This window comes from Poecile atricapillus, chromosome 2 (genome assembly GCF_030490865.1).
Source record: "Poecile atricapillus isolate bPoeAtr1 chromosome 2, bPoeAtr1.hap1, whole genome shotgun sequence".
In the NCBI taxonomy this organism is placed as follows: Eukaryota; Metazoa; Chordata; class Aves; order Passeriformes; family Paridae; genus Poecile; species Poecile atricapillus.
The window spans coordinates 25122457-25138170 of record NC_081250.1 but is presented as its reverse complement, the minus strand read 5'-3'; the positions used below and the strand labels follow the sequence as shown (position 1 = coordinate 25138170).

Genomic DNA, 15714 nt, shown 5'->3' with positions numbered 1-15714 from the left:
TTGTGTGACAAGCCTTACCTACTGCTAAGGTCGTCACAGCTAGGTCTGTAATTGGGCAGGTTTATGCTCCTTTTACCAAACATTTGACACTGCAGTCAAAAGAAAATAGCAATCCTTTCTGCCCTCTTTTCTGTGTGCCAGTCAGAGAATCAGTGCACCCACATAAGGATCAGGAACAAGAAAGTCATTAAAGCCTCCTCCTCCTTAGGGCTTAGTTTGTTCTGAAACCAGACCAGCTCACTCTGTAACTTCTCAGGATGGTTGTACCCAGTCAAAGGGAGGAATGGCTGTGGCATGGGGAGCCAGTCTGTCTCAGAACAGTTTTAAACTGCCTTGAGGTGCTTGTGGAACAGCAGTGTTGGAGGCAAATGCAGCCCTCTCCTGAATGCTTGTGCTGGAGCTGGCAGTGTTTGTGAGGCCAGGCAGATATTAATAACTCATTGCGTCAGTCACCAGATCCAGTAAGTCTTACCCAGAGACATCAATGGCTCTTAATGAATTTCAGATGAGACTAGATTTGGTAGGTGCTGCCTTCTTTGGTGGTGCTTCTAAATTAATTTAGTAAGTATAATGACCAAGTGGACATCAAAGAATAATGAATCTTCTACTAATGAGAACTGGAATATCTTGGTATGTTTGGAATGTTCATACTCTTAACAAGTCAAATTAGCTTTAAACTATGAAACAGGAATGAGGATTTTATGACTGTCTCAGTACTTTGCACGTTGTTCACTCTAACAATTCCGTTTGCATCTGAAGTCTTTGCTTTAGCTTTGTCTTTTGTGTTTTAAGACACAAGACTTCTATGTCAAGCCCTTAATGTACTTATTTTAGTAGATCTAGTTATTACTTCATTGATACTGCTGTGGAAGATCAAGAATAAATAGTTATTCTAGAAAATTTCATTTGGGAATCTCGAAGTTTCTTTCTTGAAGGCTTAATGGATCTTCAGGTAGATATTCCAGCTGTTTAAACACTTTCCTGTCTTAGCCATGACTTAAATTTTAACTGACTGACTTTCTTCTACAAGTGTTGAAAGCAGAATTTTAGAATTTTAATTTTGGGAATTTTAATTTGAAATAAATGAATGTCTTTTTTGGTTTTAACTCAGAATAGTTGTTATTTACCACATGGCAAGGATTGCAGTGAAAATTCTCCTTTCCTAGTTCAGAGAAAGATCATCCCTGAAAGTTGTTCTTACCACTACAGATCCATCTGGCATGTTCTGCTTAGTTCCCATGAGTCATTTATGTTGAAATTCAGGTGAACATCGTAAGAGTCCCATATAGTAGTCAGCAAGTAAGAATGTATTAATTATAAGTGCAACCAGAAGATGTGAAGAGTTAGTCTTAGCTTCATGAGACAAATTCCTGCATGCCTTAAAAAGAGGTACTACTTGTTATTTGAATTCTTATATTTTGTATTATTTTCTACCTATGAAGCACTTCCTGTGGATTTTGAAATAAAATGCCCACACCCCCCTGATAGAGGTAATTTCAGTGCTCCTGTCTTGCATTAACAGAGAAAACCAAGGTACAGACAGATAAGTCTTACGTCTCATGACAACAAATCAACAAAGGAAATGCTATATAAACCCTTTTTGCATCCAGCTGAGTGAATCTTGTATTGGTTATGATCATAATTATCCCCGCATTCTAGTCCAAATGAATATCCTTTGAGGATCACAGAGAAGCTGGATTGCATAGTTTTGGTGCCCCTCTGTATAAGTGAGTGTAATATTCTTTTGGGTCATTCATTGGCACGTTAATGTGTACTTTACTGTGCTACAGAGAGAAACAATTCACAGTAGTACTGTGCTGAGATCTCTGCTCTGTGCTCTCCCTACTTGCAGATTTGATGTTAGAATAAGTTTTGTTGAGAGCCAGTCCTGGAGGTCACCTGGGCAACCTGGCCAGTTACTTGGCCACCTTCATGGTTTAAAAGCAAACATGGAAAAGAAAAAATCCCACACCTCTTTTTTTATGCCTAATTGCATTGGCCTTGTTCAAACTTCTGATCTGTGCACCTCCAAGAGTAGTTTTCTTTCCCTGCACTCTCTTTAAGTGAGCATTAAGGTTTCTCCCTAGCCTGCTCTTCTTGGAGCTGAGCACACTGAGTTCCTCTTTTATATGCCATGGACTACACAGCTGGTTTGATGGCCCCGCACTGGGCTCACTCCAGTGTGAAAACATTTTTCTTCCATGGGAGAGAGCAGAACTGGACACAGCCTCTCACTATAGCACACTATTTCCCCAATTCAGCATCATCTGCTGAGAGTGCAGCTCATGTTCCACTGGTTTAGCTATGGGATATGATAACAGGCCTTCTCAAAAGCCAGGCTTTTAGTCAAGGTGTACAACATCCATTGCTGTCCCCTTATCCACATGTCTGGCATACTGGTTGGTCAGCTGTGATTTGGTGAATCCGTATTGGTTGTTCCAGTATCTCTTTTGCTCTTCATATGCTTGGAAATGGCTTCCAGGGACATTTTCTCCAAAAACCTCCCAGGAACAGAGGTGTGCCCAGACATCTTGTAGTTTCCCAGATCTTCCTTCTTATTCTTCGAAATGGGTGTGATGTTTGTCTGTTCTAGTTCCACTTGTCTGACTTGACCTTTTGAAGGTAATAATAACCTCACACCATCATCAGCCAGCTGTCTCAGCACCACTGGAGGTATCTCTTCTGGTCTCAGGATTGTCTATGTGCAGATGGCTCCAAGTGCCCTGTCTGCAGGTAATGCCGACTTTTCTGGTAAGCTTGTGGAGCTGAGACGTCTGGGGACAGATTTTACTAGTAAAAAACAAGACAAAGGTAATTTCTCTGCTTTTTCCATGTACTTTGTTGCTAGGTTTCCTGCCCCCATCATGCAACGGCCTCACAATTTATTTAGTTGCCCTTTTGCTGCTCATGTACTTACAGAAACCTTTTTTACTCCCCCTTCATATCCCCTTACTAGATCAATCTCCAGCTGATCCTTGGCTTTTCTGTCTCAATTGTTGCACACCCAAGCAGTGGTTTTGTATATCCTGGGAAGCCTGTACCCACCTCTGCTTCCCTTTCATTTTTTGCATTTGAGCTCAATCATCCTCTCTGCTGGTCATCTGACTTGGTTGCTCAGCCTTCTGCACAGTGGAATAAACCTTCCTAATGCTTTGAGGAGACTGTCCTTGGTGGACCTTTGTAACTTTAAAAGTTTTTATTTGGGAGAAAATTCCTATCACAGCACATAGAGGTTGGGGTCAGATAACTGATATCCCCTTCTCTTCCTTTCTCACTAATGAACTAAAGAGCAGTAGGTCTGGCATCATAATAAGTGCAAAAATTTACAGTCAGCACTTGCTCCCAGACTCCATGCTCCTTCACTGGGTAGTCAGATATTAGCCATTCTGTAATGATATGCAGCTTAGAAATAAAATGCATGTTAATTCCAGCAATAAAAAGATTTGACACATACAGCTTGTTAAGCTGACTGCTAGGTTGAACCCCTGTAGTTCTTTAAAGCTAGAAAGCAAATACTTTTTTCTGTCTTTGTCTAAAATTCTGAACTACTTGTGTAAATAAATATTTTAAAACACTGTACTTCTCAAAATCCAGATGTTTCTTTGGGGAGGCACATAACAGCACTTTTGCAGAGGGAATTTATTTCCTCTGTTTGTGTTCTTTCTCCCAGTAATAGTTACTGTGAAAGCACCAGGGCATGGAAGCTTGTGACTAGTAAATGCTTTAGCTATAGATACTCTGTAGATGACAGCTGTTCTTAAACATATAGAGACAACATATCGCAGTCAGGGAAAATATCACTTAAACTATAGCAAAATATCATTTGTGCTGGCAGAAATGGGAAGAGATACTTTTTTGTTTTTCAATATTTTTAATAGATTTTATATACTTTCTAGTCACAACTGAATATTGAAGTAATCATCCAAGATTACATGATACATTTTCTGTCTTCTGCCTTACACCTTAATATGAATAAAGTCCCGTTAAAGTTACTTGAATTTATATTCTCTTGGTTTTGAAAGACAACTTTAAAGTGTCCATGTAAAGAAACATTGTAAGTATGCCTACTTATTTTGTACATCACAGAAACTCATATCCATATAATATCTACCATAAAAGGTTTAATAAAATGTTACTCCTCTTATACATAATCATTTTGAACAGTGCTTTGCAACATAACAGTACCAGTCCGTAATTTTCCACAACAAAGTTATTCTGTATCCCAGGAAGACAGTAAATAATAGAGTGGTAAATGGTTCTTCAGGGAAAGGGTACATTGGTTGTGGTAATGTTTATTTTTATAATTACTACAAGGTATTTAGCTCAAATTTGTGCTTTAGCTGATATTGCCAACACAGTTTTCATTTCCAAAACTAGTCAGAAAAGCTTCTAAAAGTCTCCTTTTCCCCTGCTGTCCCTTCCCCCCATATGCTTCATAAACAAGTTTCTGGTGTGTTGACCTGGAAAGTGTAATCTCAAGTGACAGGATGTGTACCAAGCTCTCACCTGGTTCCTTTGATAACAGCTGAGCTATTTCATGTCATGAAGCTGAGTGTTTACAGCAGGAGGACAAACATATGAAAGACAGTAGTAAAAGTTTTGAGTTACATTTTGCATCCATCATGCCTATTTGTGACTGTTATATGTCAGAACTTGCTTTTCAGAAATTTCCTTTGAAATTAACCAAAAAGATGCCTTTCCCACTAAAACAGCTATATTTTTTCCCTGCAAACTGAATTGAAATTGCTGGTAGAACATTTGAAGTTGGCATTTTATTCCTCTAATGTGATGTTCTAAATCAGTTTCATATTTTGGTTGGTATAAATATATGTGAATAAAAACCTATAGAAGCTTTTAAGTCAATGTCATTTTACAGTAGAAAAAAAAAAAATGTAGTCCTTGAAAGCAAATACCAGTAATATTTGACTGACTGTTGCAAAACCTGTTAGGTGCTGATAGGGCTCCGGTTCCAAAGGGTTAAGTCTGTAGTAAAACCCAAGAAGAATGCAAAATGATCAAGAAATGACATGCTGCCTATTGTTTGTAGCTATAGGATCAAAATAACAATTATACATGCCAAATAAATTCTAAACCTGTAAAAGAGAAAAAGAGGGGGTGGCTGTAAGTACAGGTGCCAGAAGCATTAAATAACTCTCGCAGACAAGGTGCACCACTGTTGTCTTGAATGCTGCTGGGTTCCCCCAGTCTGGCATTTTTCCCCCTGCACTAGACAATGTGCATTCACTGCAGGAGACTAGGCTAAGCCTGCGTCTCCCAGACCTGCCGGCTCCTTCTGCCCAACCCGACACAGAGGTGCCTTTGTCAGTATAATTACCCTGCCCTTGTAGTAGAAATAGTTTGTTTAGAGCCTTATTTGCAGGTAGAGCTGGTATAAGCAGGAATTAGCATGCTAAAGAACCTGCCCCAGCACTGACTTGGGTTTATTTATCCGAATCTTTGACAACCAGGTTTTTTTTATCTCCGTTGGTTTATTCACTGAGATACTATCCGAGATTAAGAGCTTTAAGGTTATTAAAGAGATTGAAGATGGGAGCCAACAGGCTGTTGCAGAGGAAGGCACATGTCCTGGTGTGTAGGATCTCCCAACAATTCCATGCCTGGCAGGTCTGCACCTTGGCTGCCAGAATAAACTCGGGTGGATGCTCCTTACTGCTTTCTGGGGATTGATTAAAACTCCCTTTGGCTTTCAGCACGTTGTCCACATCAAAAAGGTGCGAGAAGTAAAATAAATGTTTCTTTTGCTTTTCAAGATACTGCGGCCAATCTCCCTAAGCCTTCCTAATTGGTCTAGGCTGGTTGCAGATGATTAACGTGACATTAAATGAGGCCTGCTTTTAAACACGCTTTCCCAGACTTTAAACGGAGTGATGGGGGGAAACTTTAGACTGTTGCGATGCTGGACCAGAGCCAACCTTGGTTATTATTAAAGTGGATCCAAGTTTTGATCCAGGTTTTGTTTGCACTGAGCCAACTAAGTTGATGGACATCCCTCTCTCTCTGCATACCTGAATGTATATTATTAGTGATATTAACAATATGTCACTTCTGCCCCATGAAAAGGAGCCTTATAATGAAGGGGGAGGAATATTAGCGGCTCAGGAACTGAGAGTTGCTTGCATTTGGACTTTATTGATTTCTGTATTTGGACTTTATAGATTTCTGTATGTTATTTTAACTATATCAAGATATTTCAGGGTACGCAAAAAATGCAGAGGAAAAAATGTATGCAGTGTTTAATGACAACATTGCAAAGAAAATAAGAGTATTGGGCCCTGAGGGCAAAGGCAACAAGGAGATTTGCTCTGAGGAAAAGCATGCTCTAAAAATGTTCTTAAATCTTTGAAGAAACCATGTCAATCTGTGAATGTTTCAGTTGTGAATTTCATAATTTTTGTATGAAGTAAATACAGTTAATACAGATATTTGATCCTTAAAAGGTTGGGTTTTTTCATGCAGAAGTTGGTAAAACCCTTGTCTTGTCTATATGAAGATTAAAGGTAGATTGTTAAACTGGCTTCTGTTGTACATGAGAGTCCAGAATACTTGTCTCTGTTGAATACAAAAAATTCACCTCTCTGTGTCCTCAAGGTAGAGCATAAGGGGTAGAGCAGCACCAACACCAGTGCTTTTTGAGTTCCTTTGTGACATTTTGCCTAGTGTCTCTAGAAAGGCATAACAAGAACCAGCGATGGGCAGCATAAATCAGACATCCAGCTGAGTGAGAAGCCAGAGGGTCTGAACAGCAGAAGTCATTAACCTCCAAAGGGAATGTCAGGGGAAGTGTTCAGTACTCAGTCTGAAAACATCAAGAAATAAGCTGAGAAAGTGTGGTGGGAAGCACTGGGGGCTGGAGCAGAGCCTGTTGTGCTCCCTGTGTTCAGTAGCTGAACAGACACAGAACAGCCAGACACAGAAAGTCTGACTGCGAGATCTATTGTCTTTTTTAGATGAATCTTTATTTTCTCAGAGGCATCTCTGACTGCAAACTGCACTTATCAGAGTCTCCTGAAAAGTAGCTTGCAGGACCTGTCAAACATCCTGCTGCCTTGATCTGCCTTGCCTCGTGGAAAGGCAACTTTACGGTTTTTCTGACACCTTGCAGCTCTTTCGTCTTTGATAACCAGCATCCAACTTGGATAAGCGCTATATTTTAACTGGTATTATAGCACAGGCTAAGCTTACAGATGTGTCCAGGCATATCATTAGATTTAATTAAATTATGTGGATATTAGCATGTCCCCTGTGAAATGTCTGGCACTGAGCCATGTGCTGGCAGACCTGTGAAAAAGAGAAGTACGGTAACAAGGACACCCCCCCGAGGGTTTGTGGATGAACCTCAAGCAGTTTCACCAGGTCTCCACCCTTGCTTCAAAGAGAAGAGGCTTAGGCTCATCCCTGAACCATTTCTTTCTCAAGCTTGAAAGATTTTACCCATTTTCCCAAGCCACCTCTTGTTTGTGGCTTCCTCCTGGTCTTAGTCCTGGCAGGCTCTGGTGTCCTCTGGATCTCCATTCTGAGGAAAGGCAAACTGCAAATCCCTTCTGCTGTTGGAGCATGGATACTATTTGATATTTTATTTTGGCTGACCTTCCCTAGTGGCCTTTTTGCTTTTCCCCCTGCTTGGAAAACATTTCATTGCTTGTCACTACCCCAGAAATTTCCTTTTCTATTTGCTTCCCTCAGATTTGAAACCAGCTGTATTGCTGGTAACTTCACTGGCTGATAATGGTACTTCCTCAAATTGATAGCAAGGCAGATTTAACAGTAAGACATGAAAGTTACTGAAACAAACTGTATTCCAGATAACTTGTATTTTAAAATTCACAAGTAAATCATGCTGTTACTGTGCTGCAAAAGACTCGCTGTTATGCCCCTACTCCCTCAATATATGTTGCATTATCAATTATAGTGTCTGTATAGAGGTATGGACTGGGCACTGTTTTCCTGGGAGTATTAATTTTAAATGGGAGCGAGAGGTGACAGTATCTGTGGCTCTATTTCAAACACTTCTTAAACTCCCACTACAGGTTCATGGCTACAAGGTCAGCTATTTAAAGTTTTCCAAAGGTGTTTTCAGAGTTTACTCAAACACGTGGCATTTTCTCCATTACCAGCACATAACTACAGTACTTCAGAGTGAGGGAGAACAAGTAGACAAGATACATACAGTGACAGAAATTACTGAACCAAGAAACAGCACAGAGACACTCCTCAGCAGGGATGCATGTATCTCTCAAAATTTTGAGGGGGAAATTGCTTTTTCTGTAAGGCCTGTGCAGCAAAATGAAAAAATACAATGTTGCTCTGTTCTCTGATATTCATGGTTCATCATGGTAAATTTGTTCGTTCTCAAAACTCATTCTCTTTTGCAAACAGGGTGCTAAGGCATGTTTTCTGCGTGACATCCCCTTCTCTGCCATTTACTTCCCCTGTTATGCTCATTTGAAAGCTTCATTTACAAATGAAGATGGGAGGGTTAGCCCTGGAAATCTGCTCTTGGCTGGATCAATAGCTGGTAAGTGCCCAGATTTCTTTTTTCATGGCTCTATACTGCTCTGGCAGCACAATTATTATGATAGTGACAACAGTGAAAAATGTGCAAAAGGACTATGTGCAACAATACTGTATTTTGCAGCCTTATGCAGAAACAACAAAGTTACTATGCTGTAGAGTGAGTTGAAGATACTGTAAGTTCCTGGTATAATCATAACATTCAGGAAGCAAAAGAAAAGGAAACTAAAGCTTTTTGCTGATTTTTTTTATCATTTATCATCATTCCTTGTGAAGTTACTGTGCTGGTTTTGGCTGTGTCTCACTGGTAGGTAATGTTTTATTGAAATTATTTATGATCTAATGAGTCTTGAATTTTGGTATATATAGTCCAGAAGCCACACTAGAAGCACAGCTCTCCAAACACAATGATATTACAGGTGACAAAATTATGACAGTATTTGCTACCCTCAGTATCCCATTAGAGATCCTTGGCTTCTTGAGGATTTACCTTTATAATTTTTTAAAATATTAAACAAAGCAGAGCATCTTGAAAACATTGCTGCAGTGCCACAGGTTGCTAATTCCTCACATACCCAGATATGACAGAGGGTGCAGAGTGTGATTTTGAGCACTTGGATGTTTTAGTCTGCTGCATACCAGACAGAAGAGCCCAAACATGCTTAACTTCTCACAGATGAATTTAGCTTGAGTGTGCCACAGCCTAAGGGAGAAGACAGAGGCTTTGTAAGCCTCAGCTTGCCCTTGTGTCTGCTGCAGGGCTGGTACCTCCACAGCACCCAGCTTCTACACCCAAAGGGGACTGCCACTTGATAGCTGTCTGCTGGAGAGGGCAGCTTGAGAGACTTGCTCCTGCAGTGTCCATGGTTTTCCCCCTAGGAAACAAATAGGCTTGCAAATTTGTGCAACAGGACCTTTAGGGGAGTGTGTAGCAAGCAGGAAGGGTCAAATCAGCTGGGGGCTGCTTGGTCTCTCCAAGCTGCAGCCAAGTTCCTTCTTCAGCATGGCCCCTGGTAGACTGCTGTGACCTGCCGGGTGAGAAAAATGAGGGAATAGCATGAGTCCAGTACAGAAAGGTTGTTTAGCAATATTTTCTCATTTGATTTTAAGCTTTCTCCTCCCTGAGAAAACTTCTTGGTCAAAATTATACACGGGGCTGCATCATATTGAGAGCAAGGCCCTTTTATAGCCAGTATCTGGTGTCAGAGAACAGCTAAGATTGGCTGGTTTGTCGTGTTGTAGCATACTGATTTCTATTCAGTAGCTCATACTCCAGAGGAATTGAGCTGGCACTAGCAAAGCCAGCTGTGTTCCAATGATTGCTGCTCAAAACCCCCTTGTCCTCTCCCCTCCCCCACCCCATTCCAAAGCCAGGCTCCAAACCCTCCAACAGGAGCTTTTACAGCCAGCTTATTTCTTACCCATTTTACTGGAACAAAACAATTTTTGAACTTTAGATCATATTTACAGACTTGAAACATAAGATGGCATTTTTAAGCCAAGTAATTTCTTAGATTTTCCTATTTTTCTCTTTCTAGCCATTGTCAGGTGATTGCAGACTGAGATAACCGTCCCTTTGAAGTTCAGGCACAGAAGCAGTCTTTATTGTTGCTGATATGGCTCACCAATCTAGCTATAATGTGAATTTTATCCAGTGCTTCCTGTGAACCCCATCCTAGGTTAACTCTCATGAGCAAATTACAGTGTTAGAGATACAACACTCATCATACTGTTTACAAAAACAAGAAATTTGTTTTATTGGGTACATGTAAAGTGTGATGGGGGGGGGGTGCATGTCTCCACTGTTTTGCCAAAAGAAAGTCAAGAGAAAGACAGAACAAAACACCCACCACTTCTGAAAAGCTGGCTTCGGTCTCTTCTCCTGCCAGGGATCTCAGCTGGTCATCAGACTTCAGATGTGTGCATGAGCTGTGGCTGCACATGGAAAACTCCCCCTTCCCACACACAGCCCATGGTGCTGGGATATTCAAGCTATCCATACTGACGTGCACCTGTGTCCTTTGCCAGTGGGTCCTGCTTGTACTGCCTACATTATCTTCCTTTCCATTGTGGTTGGGGTCACAGGAACACACGTATCATCTAGCTTGATCTGCGTCTGGTTTTCAGACATCTCAACCTGTTGTGCTGTAGCATATTCTGAGATGATTCTAATATCATCTGCAGGGTCTCTCCTTACTTTGCTCTGTTTGCTTATTGCCTCCATGAAGTTCCTTCTCCTTCCCTAGCTCCTTTTTATTCTTGTCAGCTCCTGCTGGGCTATTTGTCACATTCTGATTGTAAGCTTCTCTCGGCAGCAATCTGTAACTTCAATTTGTCTGTAAACGCTTTTGTCCTGTACATATAGTTCCTAAAGAAAGGATTTTAAGTATCTCCAGTGCAAAATATCCTCAATAATATGGAGTGAGTGATAAGGAGATGGAAGTCAACGTGTAGAAAGCAGAATTGTTTCTAAGTAAGTTCTTAGGTTTTCTTGAAAACACTGGTTGGCTTTTGAAGGACAAAAGTCTGGCTTTAAACTGAAGATTCAAGCAATACCCTGGTGTGGGTAAGGCTAAGCAAAGAGGAATTTCAGTGTTTCTGGAATTCAGAAACCTTGACCAGGTTTTAATGCTCGCCTGCCAGACAGCCCATGCTTGCACTGAGTGCACACCCAGTGTATGAGTTATTTTGGGGGGGAGAAGAGAGGAGTAGGAAATCTTTTGGTGACATGCACATGATTTGATCTCTTGAAGCAGTCTGCAGGAAGGGCGCTCTGGAGCTTGAGGCCAGACCAGGCTGGTTTGGACAACATTTGTTACAGAATTATTAAGCTGGAAAAAAAAAAAAAGGAAAGGAGATTTATGCATCTACATCTAACCAAGTTGGTTTGGAACAGATGCAGAATGGAAAAGTAATAAAACCATAAGAGACAGTGTCTTCTGGGTACAGTCTTGGTGCTTTTCTTTGCCTTTCTTTTTGGCTTTTTTTTTTCCACTTCTAAACATGCCCCAAGTTTGGATAGGGATGGTTTTAGAAATACCACCCATCGGTAATTTGGTATTTTTTACTTTCAGTTGATTATCTGCCAGAGTAAATTTAAATCTTCCTCCACATATTCTGCTGAGGATATCAGCTGTGGCTTTGCAGCTGAGCAGTCTGCCGTTCCTAATGAGAAGAATGACCCTTTTTGTAAGCCTTAGCTCTCAAGCAATGCTGAGCATGCATGGCATTATCTGGTTCTCGGTGACATTGCCGCTTGAGGGGTGTTTGTGTGTCCGTGTGTTTGTGTGTCTGTGTACAGCCTATTCTAGTACAGTGTACACCAGGATGCCAGGAACCACAGAGAGGAGTGAAAAGGAAAGGGAAATATCAACCTTCCCTCCAAAAGCTTTGTGTTTATTAACTATGCAAGTTTCTGATTAGCACTGCTAATCCTAATCTGTGCCTCCCAGCTTGGCAGGAAGCATGTGATATGGTTGTTCCTCTGGAAGAAGCTCTCTCTGCGTTAAACCACATCCACAACAGCAACCTCTTGTTGCTTGTTGCTTGTTCTCCTTCCCAGGTTCTGCTTTAATCAAATGTAGCTGAATTCACCTGATGTAAGGAGGAAAGACCTGCTTCCCTGTCGATAAATGAGATGTGTAGTATATGTGCCAAGCCAGTGGTACCCACCTGATGGCTTTTGTATTGTGCAGGTATGCCTGCAGCCTCTCTGGTCACCCCTGCAGATGTCATCAAAACAAGGCTACAGGTGGCAGCCCGAGCAGGACAGACCACCTACAGCGGTGTTGTGGACTGCTTTGCCAAAATCTTGCGGGAAGAAGGTCCGAAGGCTCTCTGGAAAGGAGCAGGAGGTGTGTAAAAGAGCTTTGATTGCCAAGTGATTTCTGATTGTGGCATTTGTCACTTAGGAACTCTGTTTTTTTCTTTCAAGCTCGTGTATTTCGATCTTCTCCTCAGTTTGGTGTAACTCTGGTGACTTACGAGCTACTGCAGAGATGGTTTTATGTGGACTTTGGAGGAGTGTAAGTATGTGATGTCTGAATATACCAGGTATCCTGAAGTTACCCTTGGTTCTGTTGGGTCTTGGTCCTCCTCAGGACATCAGAGCCAGGGGCTTGCTAGGACATGTTGTAAAGGCTTTGTAAATATTATTTGCAACCACATTTTACTGGTGGAGGTTGGAATGATATTCCAGTACCTGTTTCATAGCAAGATATTGCCGCATTTTATATCACGGTTTCAAGCAGGGGACCTATGTTAGTGTAAACAGAGACAGTGGGAGGCTAAATAATGGGCTGGGGATGAAAATGCAGGAAAAATGTGATGCCTGCCAGGTCAGGATACACTCTGCCTTAGTTCTCATTATTTGGTGGAGAAGCCTCATTAGACAGGGCATTTGATATCCAAAAAAATATACAGTTGTCACCAAGGTCAAAACCAATTTGTTGGAGCTTCAGTTGTGCCTCCTGCCTTTGTTGACAATGCAGGTGGATGTGCATGTAGCTGTTTAACTTGATCCCAGAGCAGCTGCAGACTCTATGGATCTTTGGCAACCGCAACTTGAAAGCCATGACAAAAATTACTTAAATTCTGCTATGTTCCTGGATTGGTTGTGTGCTGCAGCAGACTTATGAACCCCAGCTACCTCACACTAGTTTTGATTAATGCGCTGCAAATTTTATCTGGATTTGACCATACTGAATCAACATGAAGGCTCCTAACTATTCTGGAAAGTTTAAAAACAGGGTATTTCTCCTTACATTGCAGCATTTAATTTCGTTGCTTACAGGGAAGTACACTCAGATGTATCATTAAATTTACTTTATGGAGGAGATTTTTGTGAATACTGATTTTAGTCTATGCAATTAATTTATTATTTTTATTATTTTGCAGAAAACCAGCTGGATCAGAGACAGTTCCTAAATCTAGGATCACGCTCCCTGCTCCTAACCCTGACCATGTTGGTGGTTATAAATTGGCAGTTGCCACTTTTGCAGGGATTGAAAACAAGTTTGGACTTTGCCTACCTCGGTTTAAGCCATCGCCACCTACCTCAAAGGCTGCTGCAGCTGTAGGACCCTAAGTTTATCGCTGTAGGGTTTTTGTTATTAGTTGGGAAAGAGCCACTTTTCTAATTGGTTAATACTTTGTTCCTTTAGCTTCTCATCATATAAAAGATTAGCTTCATTTGAGTTTTAAAGTAATTTTCATCTTAAATAGAATCATTTGTCTTTGTGCTTCCGTAACCAGATCACTGTGAAATTCTTACCAGTTGTTTTAAGTTTGGGACCATGAATGTATTTGTCCACATCTGACATGTGCTTGTGTTGGGAAGACACTAATTTTAGGTTCCGTTTATTGGGGAGGGCTGGGTGAGAGCTGTGAACCAGATCATTTTACAGGCAATGCTCAGTTGCAGATTACCAGGGCAGATGTCGCACATATTCACTCAAATGGAAAACTCAGTGGATATCACGGTGCTCGAAGCAGAATGATTTGGACTGTGTGTGTAAATTGGTTTTAAACTCGGTGCGTGTCTGTAGAGGTCAGCAAATATATACCCGGTACCTAGGTATGCCAGTACAGCTTCAACTTCTTAAATCTGTACGCGCACAAGTTCTGTTTCTGGATTGTATTATGGAGCTTTTATGTGGAACATGTTTTTGTAATGGAAACCACATTTATAAATGTTTAGCCGTTGTATTATGTTACTGGTATCAAAATGCTCAAAAGAAAGTGTTATTGTCCATAGTCTTTGCACTTTATGGCAGAACTTTTGGCATTCTACTACACATACAAGGAAATTTCATAACTAGGTGCCTATCTTGGGTTGCTGGTGTTTGGAATTCAGTTTGTATATGCACTTCTATAGTAAAACGCTGCTTGTTTAAATAACTGCAATAGAAAATTCATGCACTGTATCAATGGTACCTGCCTTAACTGCTGGCTTGTAATTGGCAAATAGATGGTTTCAGATTCTTATTTACTTCATTGAGTCAAAAGAGATTAAAATAATCTAAAATAAAAGATTTTACTTAATTTTTGGTGCCTTGCACAGTGTTTAGAAAATTCTGTATTTATGAAGATAGAAATAAACCTTTCAAACAGATGCACACGTTTTTCTGTTACGGAAATAGTGCAGTACATCAAATGTCTTGTTCAACTTCAGTGATGAAGTCAGGTTAAGATGAAGCTAATATTTGCACTTGTAGGCTATAAAAACACCTGCAACTTGAGAACAAATTACTACAATTCCCCTGCCTAGAAAAGACATCTGTTGGTGGAGATGTCACTCAGGAAAAAAGAGAAACTTTTTACTCAGTCAGAAGCCAGGTTTGAAGCTTTTATATTTTTATCTCTACATTTGGGGAGAGGTTAGTGGTTATAAAAAGCCTGATTACCTAGCCACTTGAAGGTCCTGTTGCGTGTCTTCTATGATACCTCTTATGATGAGGAATTTGGCCTTGCTTGTCTCCTTGGAGTGGGGGGCATGAGGGTGAGCGCCTTCAACCTTGACTGTACACTGAGGGAATGCACAGATGCAGCATCTCTGCAGAAGAAGGAGTTTTCTGTGCAATACCACACTGTGCTGTAATTTGTGGAAATACTGAAATGGAAATCTCTCTTGATTTTGCATTTCTGTTTGGGTCATCATGAAAATTATTCTCCTGGGCTAATCTGTATTTTGAAGTTACTAGTGAAATGAAGCTCGAGGGTAGGAGTAGCACTTGTGCACAAGAAGGTGAGGGGAGCAGATGACATTTACCTGCCAGCTGCATCTTGGAGTCTGGCTAAACCACTGTGCAGAGACTGCTCTGACAGGCAGCAGCTGCTTCTTGCCAGCCCTGTATATCCAAGTCTCCCCAAACAACAGCTCCTTCATTTCAGAAATAGGGGAGAAAAAAGCTCTCCCTTGTAATAACCCTTCAAAATTAACCAGGATTTTTGTTTAAAGCATGTTACAGAAGTAAAACATTCTCACTGGGAGCTGCCTGTGCTTCACATATGAGATTTTAGGCTGTTTAAGAGCTGGTTTTATACTTCACCTCTCATGTTTGCTGACATACCATGTCAGGGGTTTCTGGGGAAAGTCAGCAGCTCCGGGAAGACATCTGAGTGCAGAGCTGCACCTTCTCCCTGATCCAGGAGAGGAAGTGCCTGGCCACTGGATGGGCTTGG

At 41.0% G+C, this 15714-nt stretch overlaps 1 protein-coding gene across 1 annotated transcript in view; it reads left to right on the top strand.

The window, feature by feature from the left end:
• Positions 1 to 14644, top strand: part of SLC25A13 (solute carrier family 25 member 13) — a 101659-nt gene extending 87015 nt beyond the window's left edge. Inside the window, exons 15-18 of the mRNA XM_058832273.1 lie at positions 8398 to 8536; positions 12228 to 12386; positions 12467 to 12557; positions 13429 to 14644. Of these exons, the coding sequence (XP_058688256.1) occupies positions 8398 to 8536; positions 12228 to 12386; positions 12467 to 12557; positions 13429 to 13618 (579 nt within the window). The 3' untranslated portion in view covers positions 13619 to 14644. The remainder of the gene's footprint in view (positions 1 to 8397; positions 8537 to 12227; positions 12387 to 12466; positions 12558 to 13428) is intronic.
• The last annotated feature ends 1070 nt before the right edge of the window (positions 14645 to 15714 follow it).